This window comes from Microtus oregoni, unplaced genomic scaffold (genome assembly GCF_018167655.1).
Source record: "Microtus oregoni isolate MIOR12 unplaced genomic scaffold, Mior012 000074F_001, whole genome shotgun sequence".
In the NCBI taxonomy this organism is placed as follows: Eukaryota; Metazoa; Chordata; class Mammalia; order Rodentia; family Cricetidae; genus Microtus; species Microtus oregoni.
The window spans coordinates 353,939-371,441 of NW_024543988.1; the positions used below are offsets into that span (position 1 = coordinate 353,939).

The 17,503-nt window shown below is 42.3% G+C and overlaps 1 protein-coding gene and 1 pseudogene across 3 annotated transcripts; one reads left to right on the top strand and one right to left on the bottom strand.

Moving 5' to 3' along the window:
* Window positions 1–3,332: 3,332 nt before the first annotated feature.
* On the bottom strand, window positions 3,333–3,978 carry LOC121441222 (ubiquitin-conjugating enzyme E2 L3-like). Of its 3 annotated transcripts, XM_041642379.1 has the most exons (3): window positions 3,952–3,978; window positions 3,611–3,855; window positions 3,361–3,421 (listed from the first exon to the last, which is right to left on the bottom strand). In XM_041642379.1, the coding sequence occupies exons 1-3, from the start codon at window positions 3,976–3,978 to the stop codon at window positions 3,361–3,363; spliced, it is 333 nt and encodes a 110-aa protein (XP_041498313.1). The 3 variants fall into 3 exon arrangements, with proteins under 3 accessions (XP_041498310.1, XP_041498313.1, XP_041498311.1); XM_041642376.1 differs by having other exon boundaries at window positions 3,333–3,381; window positions 3,581–3,978; XM_041642377.1 differs by having other exon boundaries at window positions 3,611–3,978.
* Window positions 3,979–9,625: 5,647 nt separating this feature from the next.
* On the top strand, window positions 9,626–17,100 carry LOC121441212 (annotated as a pseudogene).
* Window positions 17,101–17,503: the final 403 nt, after the last annotated feature.

Here is a 17,503-nt window from a genome sequence, read left to right on the forward strand (position 1 = left end):
CATTACCATTGTTAACCTATCTAAAACTCAGTGTTGTGATACACAAGGTATATGCCACATTCAAATCTTTTACACTACTGATGCTTTGTTAGCATTTGATTGCCTGAACCACATAAGCTAGGAAACTCTTATGTACAGATTTTGGGTAATCATTTACAATCTGCATCCTACTGCTTTGGTCTCTTACTGGCCTGGAACTTAACAAGCAGATGAGGTTAGCTTGCTGGCTAGTGAATCCCAGGGAACCACTTGTTTCTCCTATCAAGAGCTGAGCTTACAAGAATGTACTCTAAGCCTAGATTTTTCTTTTTTGGTGTGTGTGTGAGAGAGCACACACACATTTTGAAACAGGGTCTTACTATGTAGCTTCATATGGCCGGGAACTCACAATGTAAAGCAGGTTGGCCTTGAAGGTACAAAGAGCCACGTGTCTCTGCTCAGAGTGCTGAGGTTAAAGGTGTGCACCACCATGCCTGACTTTGTCTGGAGGGTTTTTTTCTTTTGTTTTGTTTTGTTTTGTTTTGTTTTAAAGGGTGGTTCTGGAAGCTGGGTGGTGGTGGCACAAATCTTTAATCCCAGTACCCAGTGGCAGGTGAATCTTTGAGTTTGGGGCCAGCCTTGTTGAGGAGCACATTCCAAGACAGTCAGAGCTACACAAAGAAACCCTGTCCCAGAAAAACAAAATAAAAAAAAATAGGGGGAGGGGTGTCTTGGAATCAAACTGAGGTTGCAAGTACTTTACCAAGTGAGCTCTTCTAAAGGTTTTTATTGCTTAAAATGTTTCTTTTATTAAAATTAAGACATTTTATAGAATACCATCATAATATATTTAGAACTGTGTTTATTGTTTGCTTGTGTCTTTGGCTACAGTAGGTATCGAATGGGGAAATGGAAATTATTTGTATAAGATATATATATATATATATATATACATACATATATATATGATTAAAACTCCGTGTGTGTGTGTGTGTCTGAGAACATTTTTATTAAGGACAGAATGGGGTCACAGCATCTTAGAAAGTCTATTCTCTGCCATCATGGAAAGAGCAGGACAAGACCCGGGGCACTTCAAGGAACCAGGGGGATGTGAATTCCTGAGCCAACTTGTGTCAGGGATGGGTGGGTAGCTGGCTGCTCCACAGATCTCCCCTTCTCTAGAGGATCCAGCTCTTGAGTTTCGAGCAGCCAGAGCTGCCTGCCAGCTTGCTCAAAGCCTGCTCCAGAGCAGGGCTGGAAAGAGCAAGGCATGCAAACCCAGAGGGACACCACTGACTCCAAGCCAGGCAGGCCTCTGCTTCCATGGTTGTCAGTTCTGGGGCTGAGAGTCCCTGAGAGGGGCTTCTGGCATAAGAGAACCCTCTCATAGTGAGCAGAGAGCAGTAAGGGTCAACAGGCAGGTAGAGCTAAGCAATGAGACAATTGGACTATCTCTAGATTCAGAAAAGCAATAAGAACAAATGGTGGCTTGTTTGGACAACTTCTGACAGAATTTGGCATTTTATTACAAATTTGAATATGAATGAAATAAGATCCATTGTCACTTTTCTGCCAATGTAGAGACAGATGTAGAAATGCAGGCCCAATGCTCTGACCATCCTGGGCACATAGACGTCTCCAGAAACCTGCCCCATGCACACCTAGAACTAAAAGCATAGTTCATTTATGCACCACAGGAACCAAACACTTGGAAAACTTAAATAGTGTTACACTGCCTGAGAGGACCTGTTTCCCTTGTTTATAGGCAAAACCCAGAACTGTCTTCCAAGCTTATGAGCCCTAGGTAGCCCTGAAGTTAAAGAACTAAGATTAAAGCAGAAAGCAAGACTTCTTGAGGCAATCTTCTCCACAGGCTCTAGACCCCTAGTAGAAAGAGTTGGTGAACATAGGCAGTCAGGCCAACAGCTTCCTCAGGGCGTCACTACTGCTTCAAGGACAGTCCCACTTGCCTTGAAAAGACATTAACGTTCAAATCTTGACAAAGTTCATTTGATAAGTTCTAAGGTCAAATTTTATTTCCACAAAAAAAGGCAGTGGAATCAATATAAAACACATTAAAAGGATATTACTGAGTGAACTTCAAGTGGACCTTGACCTTGGAAAGGCTGAATCCAGAGGGAGGGAAAGGCAATCCTGTGCCTGGGCTGCACCTGCAGCTGCTCTGAGGAAGGGGCAGCTGGTTACAAAGCAGAAGCCACCAATGCTGATCCCACAAGATGCAAACCATGCGGAGAACGACAGTGGTGGCCTACTGTGCTTAGGGGTGGGGGCTCCTTGGCACATCTCAGCAGAGCTTGGTGGTGGAGAAGCTTGAGATTTCAAAAAAATATTCTGGCTTTTGCCTTGACATGGGATAACCAACAGGTCATCTCCCACAGCTGCAGGGAGGGCTGCTGACTGGAGAGAAATTTTTTTTTAATTTATTTATTTATTATGTACACAATATTCTGTCTGTGTATGTCTGCAGGCCAGAAGAGCGCACCAGAGCTCATTACAGGTGGTTGTGAGCCACCATGTGGTTGCTGGGAATTGAACTCAGGACCTTTGGAAGAGCAGGCAATGCTCTTAACCGCTGAGCCATCTCTCCAGCCCTGGAGAGAAATTTATCACACAAGTTCAAGGCATTCTCTGCTGGCAGACCCTCCCTTCAACGTCATCACAAACCTGGTATTGCAGGGTTCTCTACAAAGAAAGCCTGACCATGGGTTCAGAGCATGGGATCTGCCCACTGAGTCTGTCACTTGTGGAAACACTTTGCTAAGATTTTACGTAAAAGCAGCTTCCCTCTGCACAGACATTCTTTTGGGGGGGGTTGATATTGTTTTATAATCTTTTGTAAGTACATTACTAAGATGGCATTAGGGGACTTGAGCTATTACCCACAGGCAGTGTGGCACAAAAGGGCTACTGCTTCTATGGGGAGCTGGGGCCTTAGTCTGTGGAAGTGGAATTGAAATAAAAGAAGGCAATGGGGAGAGGGAATCACAGCTCTTTTTTTAAAACCTTCTGGGCTAACTGTACCTTTGAGTCTGGGAAGGAAAAGAAATGGCATTCTTTCAAAGTAGACTAAAGCAGTGATTTTTAAAACAAAGCAAACAGAACTAGAGCGTCTGAATGTTTTAATCCTTCTTTTCAGGTTGCCTAGACCACTTTTGATTAAGAAACTACAGAAAGTTAGTAACTGCCACAAGCGGACGCCAGGCGGTGGCACGCGTCAATTTTCCACAGAGTCCTGCTTTGCAGGGCATCTGAATGCATTGCTCAGGGGCTCTGCTGAAACTTGCTGGAATCAATCACTGATGGCAGATTTTAGTCCACAGGTCGTTTTTCCCCTATTTCTTTGTAAACTCTTCAGCATTCTTACAGAATTTTTTTACGGTCCTTAGAGTATTCAGGGTCAAAAGAATATTCTGGCTTTTGCCTTGACATGGGATAACCAACAGGTCATCTCCCACAGCTGCAGGGAGAGCTGCTGACTGGAGAGAAATTTATCACACAAGTTCAAGGCATTCTCTGCTGGCAGACCCTCCCTCCAACGTCACCACAAACCTGGTATTGCAGGGTTCTCTACAAAGAAAGCCTGACCACGGGTTCAGAGCATGGGGTCTGCCTGTTGAGTGGGTGCTCAGGCTGGGGGTCGTTCACCAGTGCTATGAGGGACTGGATTACTTGGTTGGTTTTGGTGGTTGGCTTCCAGTTTTCAGAGCTAATTACCAGCAGACAGACCTGTCCCTTCTCATCAATGTTAGGGTGGTAGATCTTGGTTTTAAATGTGATCTTGGGTGGTTTGAACGGATACTCTGCTGAAAAGCTGATTTCAATTCTGAAGGCCCCATTATCATATGGAGGGTTGTCAGAAAAAATAAGCCCTTGCCAAGTCAATAAATTAGCTTGATCAAGCTGGATGTTATGGAACTTTTTCATTCCACATTTGCTGATCTCTTCAAGCTTCTTCATCAGTCTCCTGCTGGCCGCCATCTTGGATCTGATCTAAAACTTCTTACATGGAGGAAAATTGCTGGATATTAAACCAGGGTCTTGTCCAGACTCTCCCCTCAGCCTATGAAAAAACTTTGAAACATTTTTCATCCCTTGTAAAACTCCTAAATTTTAGATATGTCATACATATTACCTGGGCATTAATTTTTGTCTGATCTTGAATTCAGCTGTGAGCAAAATGATGCTTAATTCAAGTCTAAAATCAAACAGAATCAGAAATGGCCATGAGGCTAGTTGGAGAGCTCTTGCCCAGAATGTAAAGCCTGGAGTATCATCTCAAGCCCCACAGCTAAAGAGAAAGTTGCTGCAAGCCTAATTGCTCAGCCATCCCTTCACAAGTGATTTATCAGAACGAAGGGATCTGATAAAGGCTAAACCAAAAGGCAAGGCTTTTTGGCATTATTGCTTTGTAAATAAAGTGGCTGTCCTTTGCTGTAGTTTTTTTTGCTATAGCTAACTTTCTTTCTGTTACATATTTGGGAATTAATTCCTTCAGTTCAGAACTGTTTAGTGAAAACAGTTTCCTACTGGTCAGGCCTTTGTTCCTCTCTCCTAGGTAAGTACAAAGATCTGCCTTCCTGCAATTATCTTTATCAGCAGGCATTTGGTCAGTGCTTAGGATTCAGGCAATAGAGAATTTCACTTAAGACATACACAGATCTCCAAGGACATAGAACCTGCCCAAATTGATGTTCTGGTTTTACCCCACTTAAAAGATTCTTAACTCCTTACACTCACTTTCACCTCAGCTTACTGATGATTTTAGTTCCCGACTCTCAAAGACAACAGAAGGGATAATTAACTGCAAACCAGAGAAAGACCCACAACACCCACGATCAGAGCAGCTGATAACAGCGTAGCCCAGAACTGATAATTTGGAGGTCTGGGTCTCTGCTTCACTTACAGCAGGAAGTTTACCTCCAGACATATGTCTGTACAAACTGCAGCATCTGGTGTATGTGCTATCTGATCAAGAGCTATCAGCATCGCCCAGGTTGCCTGGTTACCTCACAGCCTCTGTGCTTGCTGCGAGAAAAGAAGTGGGCGTGTTCATTTAAACAATCAATGCGCTGTTAATAATTTTACTGAAAATAAATCTTTTAGCTCTTACTAACCACCTAAAAATGTAGCATAGCTCACTAGGATTCCCTTCTAGAACTCTCTGATGATTTAATTCATTTCTTAACTAACTTTCTCCATTAAGGAGTTCACTGGATGTATACTAGCTACTCCCACCGATCGATCTCTCTCTCTCTCTCTCTCTCTCTCTCTCTCTCTCTCTCTCTCTCTCTCTCTTTCTCTCTCTCTCTCTCTCTCTCTCTCTCTCTCTCTCTCTCTCTCTCTCTCTCTCTCTCTCTCTCTCTCTCTCTCTCTCTCTCTGTGTGTGTGTGTGTGTGTGTGTGTGTGTGTGTGTGTGTGTGTAAAAACTCTCTTCTGATTTTCTATGGGGCAAAAGAATTCTGGCACTGGAACCTGCTAGGCCTGGGAAATTGCTGGTTTTAAGAATATATATGACTGGGAATGTTTGTAACAGGTGGAACACTGTAGAACAAGGACCAATGAGAAATGACGTATTGAAGAGAGAAGAATAAAAAGCATGGATAGACACAGAACCTGTTGTGAATAGGCTTCTTTACCCTCAGATTTTTGCCCTCTTTAGCTCATCCTGGCATCTTTAATGGAACCCTAAAACGGAGTTCTTAAAGGCTAGAACTTTAAGGCTCCCGTTAGAAAATGACTTTACACTAAATTCTAACTGATTATATACCATACTTAACATCTGAAATGATTGAGAACCTGTGCCTAGGAGAAACAGATACTTCAAAATAAATTATGAAACCATTCATGGAACTTATTAGAAAAAAATCTGCATGCTACATAAGACATTAGCCATGATAACTACAGAACTCCGTGGTTAGAATGATTAAAAACAATTAAAAATAAAAAATTATAAAGGAAGAGACGACTCCGTGGTTAAGAGTAAACTGCTCTTCCAGAGGATATGGTTTCTATCCTCAGCAGCCACATGGTGGCGCACAACTGCCTGGAATGCCAAATTGGAGGGTGTCTGCTGCCATCTCTTGGCCTTCTTGGACACCGGTCATGCCCATGTCCACATGGTACAAAATACCCATATCCATAAAATTTTAAATCAAATCAAAATAAATAAAAAGAAGAAGACCTAGAGTCATACTATGAAAGGAAAATGATTGCAGGGGGAATTTGAGGCTATTTTATCTTATCATATTATAAGGTACATACTCAAAAATCTTTTTACAGCTTAAAAAGGGAATATGTAATATTAGATAGTAAAAACAATAGTGCTTGGGAAAATATCTCAGTGTTAAAGCACTTGATTAGCATGCATACGACTTTGGATTTGATCCCAGTACTGCAGAAAACTCTACAAGAAATGGAAATACAAATTTCATTAAAATGAGACAGAAAAATCTATTTATATCAAATTCATTCATTAAATCAGCATCTTTTAGGTAATGCTAGGGAATAAACTCAGGGAAAACTTATTTCACTCAGATGAGTTATTTGTATTTAGACTTTATTACTCAAAATTCAAATAGTGGACTGGAGAAGTGACCCTGGTGATAATGTTTGTCTGAATCTCAGTAGCAGCACTGCCCCATAACACCTATGTAGGAGGAGGCTGCTTGTTCGTCCTGGTTGCCCAGAACCAAAATAATCACACAGAAACCATATAATTTAAATCACTGCTTGGCCCATTAGCTCTAACTTCTTATTGGCTAACTCTTACACCTCAATTTAACCCATTTCTATTAATCTGTGCATCACCACAAGGTCATGGCCTACCAGCAAAGTTTCAGTGCGTCTGTCTTCAGCAGTGGCGGCTTCATGGCATCCCTCTCTGACTCTGTCCTTCTTCTTCCCAGCATACAGCCTAACTTTCCCCGCCTACCTAAGTTCTGCCCTATCAACAGGCCAAGGCAGTTTCTTTATTCATCAATGGTAATCACAGCACACAGAGGGGACTCTCCCACATCATACCCACACACACATACACACACACACACACACACACACACACACACACACATACACACACATATAACAGGAAGAGAGAATCAATCAATTTCCTGTCTGAAGAAACCAAAACTTCAAAAGCTTAGCCAGGCTAACCTACACTTCCCACCTGTCCAGAAGCAAGGGCATCACTTGTGCCTGGGAAGACAGCCTGACCCTGCATCTACTCTGCTCCTGCCAAAATAATCATTAGTCTTTGGCCCAGCACTCATAGGCTTTGAGACTTCAGGACAAGTTATCAAACTTCAGAAGGATAGTTTCCCCTTCACTAAGGCATGTTGTCTGAATGACCCCAGGTTCTTCCCCAGTGTGGAAGGCCTGGATTTAACTTGGCATTTAACACTCTGCATTAGAGAAGCAATGCATTCTGAGAAGCATAGGCATCAGCATGACTGACATTAGAGGCCAGCTTGTCTACCTGAGAAGACTAAGTGGCATTACTCCTGGGGACTCAGATGCAGGCTCTGTTTTCGTGTAAGTGGCAGGAGTGGTGGCAGTTGTGTTGTCCTCAAGGGAGCCAGAAATCCTGCTGGATGCTTACACACTGGTAGTAGGTGCTGGCTATGCTTGCTCATCTAGGACGCTGTCTTCAGCTTTCTCACCAATCTTTGCAAATCAAAGGTTAAGAAAATAGTAGTGCTCTAGTTAAAAATCATGTACATGGCCGTCAAGAAACTCCAACACATGTACCAGCATTGCCTCTATTTTCCTTCACAAAATAAAATTGAAAGAGAGTGAAGAAACAACTCATAATGTACATTAACACTGAAAAAGACTTTTCTATTATTACATCAATTGAAATTTGGAGTTATATTTATACATTTATGGAATCAGAGTAACTTTCAGCCTGAAAGGAGATAACAAAAATGAAATGATTTCAACAGTTTATAAATATTTTGTAAGGAAAATTAATTCGCCTTAGAAAATATACACAATACCGTTTGGTACCTGTAGCATTCAATGTAAACAATTTTAGCTTACAATTTAATTATGATGCTGAGGTGGTATGTTCAGAAAGTTATTCCTGGGAAGATTTAATTTTCTTTTATTTTCAAGACAGGGTTTCTTTGTGTAGACTTGGCTCTCCTGGAACTAGCTCTGTAGATCAGGATGATCTCAAACTCTGCCTGCCTCTGCTTCCCGAGTCTGGAATAAAGGTGTGTGCTACCACCACCTGGCTTGCTTCACTACTCTCTTCTGTTTGTTCAGAAAGGATGGGAAACTACAGGGGCTAACCCAATCTTCCTCTGGAGATGTTCTGTTGCTTTTGACTTGCCATCTTCATCCAGTTTTATGGTTGAGGTTTGATTAGTTGATTTTATAACCCTCAACTTTCTCATGACACATAAAACTTCTCAGTAAGGCATTGTATGCATTGAAGTTTGCCCCAGAAAGAGACTGGTAGTCTTTGGCTGTTCACTGGATATACAGTCAGAATAAAGTCATACATACATACATACATACATACATATGCATCAAAGGCAGCTGCCATGTTGGTGCCAAAATTGAGCCTAGATTCTCTGGAAGAATAGCTAGTGTTCTTAAGCACTGAGCAATGTGTCCAGCCTCAACAAGCAGGCTTTAAAATCTTATTTTGCAATCAGACCTGATGGCACATACCTTTTTACATGCCTTTAATACCAGGTGGAACTCTGAGAGTTCCAGGCAAGCTTGGTCGGCATAGTGAGTTTCAGGACAGCCAGGGCTATGTAGAAAGACAATATCTCCAAAAAAATAAATAATTTTTTTAAAAAAAATCTTATTTGGAAGTAAAAATGGGATATTTTTGTCCTGACCAATTCTTAACCTCTCTGTTGAATACTTTTATAAAAGAATTTATGAATGTATTTGTGTGAAATTTTTGCCTTTCTTGCATTCAATTAACTCTTCTGCACAAAAGGTCAACATGAAAATTTAAAAAACAAACAAGATTGAGAGACTTCAAGTTATAATTTCTATATGAGCACACCAAAGTTATTATAGCAAAAAACATAAAAGCCTAAGGCTTAGGGAGATATGGAGGGATGAAGCAGACATGAAGCAAAACCATTCTTAAATGTCCTCCTTCTGGAAGGTGAAAGTCAACATTGCCATTAAAGTTTCTGTGGGTACTTGGAACTCAAATGGATTGTTGAGTCTCTTTCCAATCAATAAGAAAGACAATAAGATGGGGGAGGGCTCCTACTTCTATGAGAATTTGTGGTTTGCCTGCTTGTATATCTGTGTGAGGGTGCTAGATCCCTTGGAACTGGAGTTACAGACATTTGTGAGCTGCCATGTGGATCCTGGGAATTGAACCTGGGTCCTCTGGAAGAGCAGCCAGCACTCTTATCTACTGAGCTGTCTTTCTAGTCCTAGACTCCTACTTCTCACTTTCCCACAAAACACTTTTCTCCAACCAAATTTTTAAAAACTGACTGCTTGAGACAGTCTTCTGAAACCAGGGTGTCAACTAAACTATTCAGAATGCAATAGGAGAGGAGAAGAAGGTGGAAAGTGCCATAATGGCAGGCCACACTGGGATGGCAGTAACCAACTCCCTGACTACAGATGTCCTGATATGGTGAGGATGAGAGAAAGGAACGACAGGAAGGTTATGAGATGCGAAGAAGTGAGTGGAAGGAAATAAAATACATAAAGAGGAAGTGGAGCAAATGGTCCAGCAAGGCCCCTCATGGGACCTTGCACCCAGAGACAGAGATGGGTTCTAGGATGTCTAACTACGAGATCTAAAACACTTTTTGAGAGAAGAATCAACTACCTTTTGATTCTTGTTGTTTCTTGTTGGTTTTCCTTTATTTGAACAGCATGTTTGACCTGACCAATGGGAGTCTCACGCCCACCCACAATCCAACAGAAGGGAAAATAAGCTTCCGAAAACCTGGGTTTACTGAAGGGAAGAGCAATGAAATCAATTAAGAGAAAGTTTATGTCTTTTTAGGAGGTATCACATACTGTAATATTCAGTAGCACACGCAGATTGTTTATATTAAAATCCAACAGCTACTTCTGGTGGCTCTACCCGGAATGCTTTAAGTCTTAAAAGAACATTAGCACAGCACAAAATGGTTTCCAATGTTTTTATGTGGCCTTTCTTGATATGAACCTCTGTTTCAACTTTCCTGTCTCATCAATTTCTGTCTCTAGAGCTCAATCTACTAAGATATTCCAGACTGTCTTATCCATGAACTATTTTATTTGGATTTTCCATTCCTCTACTTCTTACACCAACAATTTATTTCTCTCCAACTTTCTTATGAATGAAGGGTAACTTTGAGTTTGAGGCCAGCCTGATTTACAGAGCAAGTTTCATGACAGCCAGAGCTATACAGAGAAACCCTGTCTCAAAACAAAGAATGAAGGATAAAAGAAAGCAAACTTTTTAAAATATTTCTTTTTTTATTAATTTATTTATTTATTAAAGATTTCTGCCTCCTCCCCGCCACCACCTTCCATTTCCCTCCCCCTCCCCCAGTCAAGTCCCCCTCCCTCATCAGCCCAAAGAGCAGTGAGGGTTCCCTGCCCTGTGGGAAGTCCAAGGACCTCCCACCTCCTTCCAGGTCTAGTAAGGTGAGCATCCAAATGGCCTAGGCTCCCACAAAGCCAGTATATGCAGTAGGATCAAAACCCAGTGCCATTGTTCTTGTCCTCATTGTCCACCATGTTCAGCGAGTCCGGTTTTACTCCATGCTTATTCAGACCCAGTCCATCTGGCCAGCAATATATTCTCAGAAGAATGCACAAAAGCACAGATTAAAGCTATTGTGGAGCTGCCTCCCTTCTCCTTCCCCTTCCTCTTCCTCACTCCTCTCTGGATGCCAGGTAGAATACAGTTGAAAGAAATTACAAGCAATGATGGACTCAACATAATTAATCCAATTAAGTGAACAGCTGCACTGGGTAGGATTAAGATACTGTAGACATAGTGTTTGCTCAGTGTGGCTCTTGAGTGTACCAGAGAGGCCTGTTTCAAGGATGTAAGGACTTAACACATGCAGGAGGCATATTTGTCCTGTTTGCTGGATTTAGGGTTAAAGTCACCCAGATGGCTACCACTCAGTGCCTGGGCAAGACTCATCAGTGCTATTTAAAAAGGCTTCTTCTGCTGCCCCGCTGTTCACTTTTTTTCCCATTGTTGCTTAGCTTGTTTTGCATACCATTCTTTGAGCTCAGTGGTTATCAACTTTTCTCATGTTGTGATGACCCCCTAACAATATTATTATTTTCGTTGCTACTTTTTTTTTTTTTTTTTTTTTTTTTTTTTTTTTTTTTTTTAAATATTTATTTATTTATTTATTATGTATACAATATTCTGTCTGTGTGTATGTCTGCAGGCCAGAAGAGGGCACGAGACCTCATTACAGATGGTTGTGAGCCACCATGTGGTTGCTGGGAATTGAACTCAGAACCTTTGGAAGAGCAGGCAATGCTCTTAACCACTGAGCCACCTCTCCAGCCCTTTTCGTTGCTACTTTATAACTGCAATTTTGCTACTATTATGAATCATAATGTAAGTAACTGATATGCAGGGATCTAATGTGCAACACCTAAAGGGGCTGTGACCCCATTTCAAAACAGCTGTTCTAGCTCCTTTGTTGCTTTTTCCTTTGACTTTGCTTCTTACAATCTTAAAGGTAGAGATTACACTACTGAAGACAAGACACACAACTAAAGAGACTGTAGTAAGTCTTAATATTGAAGACTCTCATTCCAGATGTGTTATGAAATATTCCTTTACACTGTGTGAAGATGTGTCACTTTGATTGGTTTAATAAAAAGCTAAATAGCTAATAGCTAGATAGGAGGCATAGCAGGAACTTCTTGGCAGAGAGAGCTCTGGAAGAAGAAAGGGGTATTGTGAGCTGCATGCAGAGGGAGCAAGACAGGTAGGAGGAGAGGTAAAAGCCACGAGGCATGTGGCAATATGCAGATGAATAAATATGAGTTAATTTAAGTTCTAAGAGCTAGTGGGACAAGCCTAAGCTATAGGCCGAGCTTTCATAATTGATAATAAGTCTCCGTTTCATTATTTGTTAACTGGCAGCCCAAAGAAAAAGCCTCCTACACAGGTGTGAAAAGTATCTTCCAGCAATGTAAAAGATACAAACCTGAGCCTTTTGATTATCTTCTATATCAGATTCACAAGCTGGTACCATAGCCTCAAGAACATGAAGAACAAGGAGCCTCCTTCTTAAGTTATCAACTAGATGAGTGTCTGGTGGGCAGTGGACATACTTTTCTTGTTATCAACATGAATCACCTTCAGATTTAAAGTTAAATTCACATAAAAAAATTTCTAAGATTTCTATTGCTGTGATTAAACATTATACTTTGGGAGGGAAGGGTTTATTTTAGCTTATGATACCATATCACAGTTCATCACTGAAGGCAATCGGGACCAGGAACTCATGCAGGGCAGAAACCTGAAGACAGAAGCTGATGCCAAGGTCATGGAGGAGTTCTGCTTACTGGCTTGTTGGCCAAGGCTAGCTCAGCCTGCTTTCTTATAGAACTCAGGACTACCAGCCCAGGGGTTGCTCCACGCAGGAGACTGAGCCCACTCACACCAATAACTAATTTAAAAACTGTCCTGCAGGACTACCTACAGTCCCTTCTTATGGTGGAATTTTCTTAATTGAGGTACCCTCCACTGTGAGAACTGTAGCTTGTGTTAAGTAGACATAAAACTAGCTAGCACATAAGGCTACAAAGCATTTTGTAAACGAAATAAGACTGCATTTTGACCTGTTATCACATGAATTCTAGACCCAATCTATGCCTGTTAGTATATATAACTCATGTTCATATATCAAGTTATATATTTATTGGACAAGCACTGCAACCACCGGTGTCAGTAGTGGAATATGTATTTCATACGCTTTAATCCTGAATCCAGATAACTCAATTTAACACAGAAATGGAGACTCAGAAAGGTTAATAATTTGACCAAAACTCCATACTTCAACTGAAGTAGAATATTTAAAAGGTCTATAAATCTTTAAAGCTCAACAATAAACCAAGCAGTGGTGGCACACGCTTTTAATCCTAGCACTCAGGAGGCAGAAGCAGGCAGATCTCTGTGAGTTCAAGGACAGCCTGGTCTAAGTGAGTTCCAGGACAGGATCCAAAGGAGGGCTGGAGAGATGGCTCAGAGGTTAAGAGCACTGGCTGTTCTTCCAGAGGTCCTGAGTTCAATTCCCAGCAACCACATGGTGGCTCACAACCATCTGTAATGAGATCTCGTGCCCTCTTCTGGCCTGTAGGCAAAATGTGGGCAGAACACTGTATACGTAATAAATAAATAAAATCATGAAAAAAGTATACAGAGAAACTCTGTCTCGAAAAAAAGTTCAAGAATATAGTCTTATTCCCTTGTTCTAGTTCATGTCTTATTCCAGAGCTTGATGGGTTTTTTCTATTTTATTAAGGCTTCATACATCTATATATTATATGTTGAACATAATACCCCTCAATGGATAGTAAGCTATTTTTAGTTTTCTAAAGTTCAAAAAGATAGAAACAAGATATTGGTGCATAGACATAACTGATAAGATCATATAAAAATAAATGATTATCTTTTATGTTATGTTTTAGGAGCATAATATTGACCCTCTCCCATGGGCACCATATCCCAGCCCACACCTCCTGTAGCTTTACTGGAGGCCAGGCCAGATCTAGGGACCCAAGACCAATGCCTAGCCCAAATGTCATCAGAGAAGATTCACTCAGCAACTGATGGAAACAGATGCAGAGACCCACAGTTAAACATTAGTCAGATCTCAGGGAATCCTGTGGAGAATAGGGAGAAAGGATATAGGAGCCAGAGGGGTCAAGGCCACCACAAGAAAACCCACAGCATCAACTAATCTGGCCTCACAGGGTCTCACTGGGACTGAACCTACAATCAGTGAGCCTGCTTATGGGACTGACTTAGGTACTCTTCGTTTATGTTACAACAATGTAACTTGGTCTTTGTGTGAGACTCCTAACAGTGAGAGCAGGGACTATCTCTGACTGTGTTGCCTGTTTGGGGGAGCCTATTCCTCCTACGAGGTTGCCTCATCCAGCCTTAACAGAAAAACAGGAGCCTAGTCCCACAGCAACTTGACACACCCCTGCTGCCTGATATCCATGGGCCCACCTTGAATATGGGCAGCACCATCCCACGTGCTGAGGCCCAGAATGAAACAATAGAGAAAAAGAAAAAGTGAGCTAACACTAGCATTCATCTCTCTCTGCTTCCTAACTGGCCATGCCTTCTCACTATGATGAACTAAAACGTTAAACCAGAACCCCAAATTAGTCTTATTTTAAAAGGTTCTTCTTATTAGGTGTGTGGTGACTAATACCTAGTACAGTGTACAAACACTTATACTTCAGAATTGCTTTTGGCAATATCTCAGTGACAATCAGATTGAAATATATCAGAAAAGAATATCAGCAACTTAATTTAACATCTAATATTTTCTTAAGATTTTATTTCTCTGCCAAGTGATTGTGATTATGGCATACACCTTTAATCCCAGCACTCTGGAGGCAGAGGCAAATGGATCTCTGTGAGTTTGAGGGCAGCATAGTCTACAGAGGCATTTCCAGGACACCCAGGGCTATACCAAGAGACACTGTCTCAAAAAAAACAAAACAAAACAAGAAAAAGATATACATCTCTTCCTGTGAGATGATGCCAGGTTCAAATCAACATTTCATTGACTGATCTATTACAAGAAAAAAATAAAGATTAACTATGAAAGATTTTTAATTAACATTTAATAAGACATTAAAATAAAAAATAATCCATACAGTTAAAAAATGTCCTACTTATTCACTAACCAAGTTAGGCAAACAACAATCTGTTTCTGAATACCTACTGTAAGTGAGTGTGTATACACATAATTTCAGAGACACTAACTCAAGCAAAAAGATAAGGGAGAAAGTGATAGAACAGGAGACTTGGCATCCTCATATGACCTCTGCATGCGTGGAAGCACACACACACACACACACACACACACACTTACATTTATACACCACACACACATGTACTCACAGAGAGTAAGCTGTTTGTAAAATGAAATGTATGATCCTAAACACAGCAATAAATTCTCCAGTGATGACAAAGAATATTCCCAACAGAATTGTTCATAACAGCCATAGACACAGAGTTAAAAGAAACAATATGCTGAAAGGTATTAGAATATGAAAGAATTTTAAAGTCATGGTAAAGGGCCAGAATCAGATATAAATACTACATCTGGTATAGATAAAGGCATATCAAATACCCAGAAAGTGAAATTTAGATATAGAGGAAAACAGTCATCACTTAGGACAGATTTCTTAAACTATGGGGTTATTACTACATGAAGGAGGTCATCAAAAGGTTTCTGAATGCAAAATAACCAGAATTAATTCCAGGCCAAACCTATGAATGAATTCAAGACACCCTTGATAGTGCTCATCTGTGTAGCATGCTGGGCCTTCACCGAGGTCTTAGTTTTTAACATATAATGTGTACTCTAAACAACACATGCCCAGATACAATCAGATCAAAGAACCCTGCCCATAACTACTTGGCTAAAAGTCAAGACTATTTTTGGTCGTGAGCCTAGCCTTTAGTGGTTGAGTCACTTCTCAGGAGGCAGAGGCAGGCAGGTGAATCTTGAAGTTTAAGGCCAGCTTCACCTACAGAGTGAGTTTCAGGATAGCCAGGACTTCACAGAGAAACTCTGTCTCAAAAAAATATTCAAGAGTATTTTATGTTGCTGTGGCTTGGTATGGGGCAGGCTCAGCCTGCATAGGCTGAGACCACTCTCAGGCTTCCAAGGACCAATTTGAGGATTCTGTGGGAACCTGATCCAGCTTGTGCTGTGGGATACTGCTGTTGTACACTGTAAAGATTTGTCACTCATCTTGGCTTAATAAAATGCTGATTGACCAGTAGCCAGGCAGGAAGTATAGGCAGGGTGACCAGACTAGGAGAATTCTGGGAAGAAGAAAGGCAGATATGGAGTAGCAAGTCAGACGTAGAGGAAGCAAGATGAGAATGCCTTATTCAGAAAAGGTACCAAGCCCGGTGGCTAAACATAGATAAGAATTATGGGTTAGGCGGCCACTTCCGGGCCGGGCTTGCCGCCGGCCGCCGCTGTCCTGTTGCGCGCCCTGAAGCGCCTGGCCCCGCGGGGGTGCCAGCCCTCGACCGTGCTGGTCCTGCCCGCGCGCGGCCGCAAAACCCGCCACGACCCGCCTGCCAAGTCCAAGGTCCGGCGCGTGAAGATGCCGCCCGCAGTGGACCCCGCGGAATTCTTCGTGTTGACCGAGCGCTATCGGCAGTACCGGCAGACCGTGGGCGCGCTCAGGCAAGAGTTCGCGTCGGAAGTGCGCAGGAAAGCGTATGAGGCCCGGTCCGGGGTCCTGGCTGAGCGCAGGGTGCGGGAGGCCGCCAAGGAACACCGGGCGCTCATGGCCTGGAACCAGGAGGAGAACAGGCGGCTGCAGCAGCTAAGGATAGCTAGGTTGCAGCTGGAAGCACGGGACCAGGAGCTGCGACAGGCCGAGCACCAGGCCCAGCGGGCCCGGGAAAAATAGGCGTGGGTGCAACTGAAAGAGCAAGAAGTCCTCCAGCTGCAGGAAGAGGCCAAAAACTTCATCACCTGCGAGAACCTGGAGGCACGGATAGAAGAAGCGCTGGACTCCCCGAAGAACTACAACTGGGCCATCACCAGAGAAGGGCAGGTGGTCAGGAACTGAGCACAGAGGCTCCTAAGAGCCCAGAATAGGGACAGTGCTTGCCAAGGAGCCCCGTGTGCGTCCTATGGCAGACGGCTGAGCCTTTCCTAGAGCAGCCCCCACCCACCCCAGATTCTGAGCGAACCACCTGACCGGAAGTTGTTCCGACACTACATACAAACTCAGGACAGCATCAGTCTCTGGGAAGTTCCTGTCACACAAAAGATCAAGCTGGACTACATCCCCTCTAGCAGCCAAGCTATCTTCTGAGTCTCACGGAGGACTGTGAACCAAATGGTCGCTGCTTTTCTAAGTAAAGTTTTACTGGAGAAAAAAAAAAAGAATTATGGGTTAATGTAAATTGTAAGAGCTAGTTAGTAATAACCATGAGCAATAGTCCAAACAGTTTATAATTAATATAAGTCTCTGTGTGTTTATTTGGGACTGAATGACTTTGGGACCTGGCAGAACAGAAACTTCTGTCAACAAGCTTGGTGTCTAGAATTCATGTAACTACAGCACTCAGCAGTTTATTGGGTTGCATGTGGCTGGTGGTGACAGTCTCTAAGGTGTGGCCCATGCAAAGACAGTTCAGAGGCCAGAACTGATGTGAGCATCTGCCTTGGCATGCACAGGGATCCCTGCAAGTGCTCCATATAACACAGCCACAGAGGGCCAAACCTGCCTGCCACGTGAGAAGAAGCATGAAACCATCGGAAGTCTG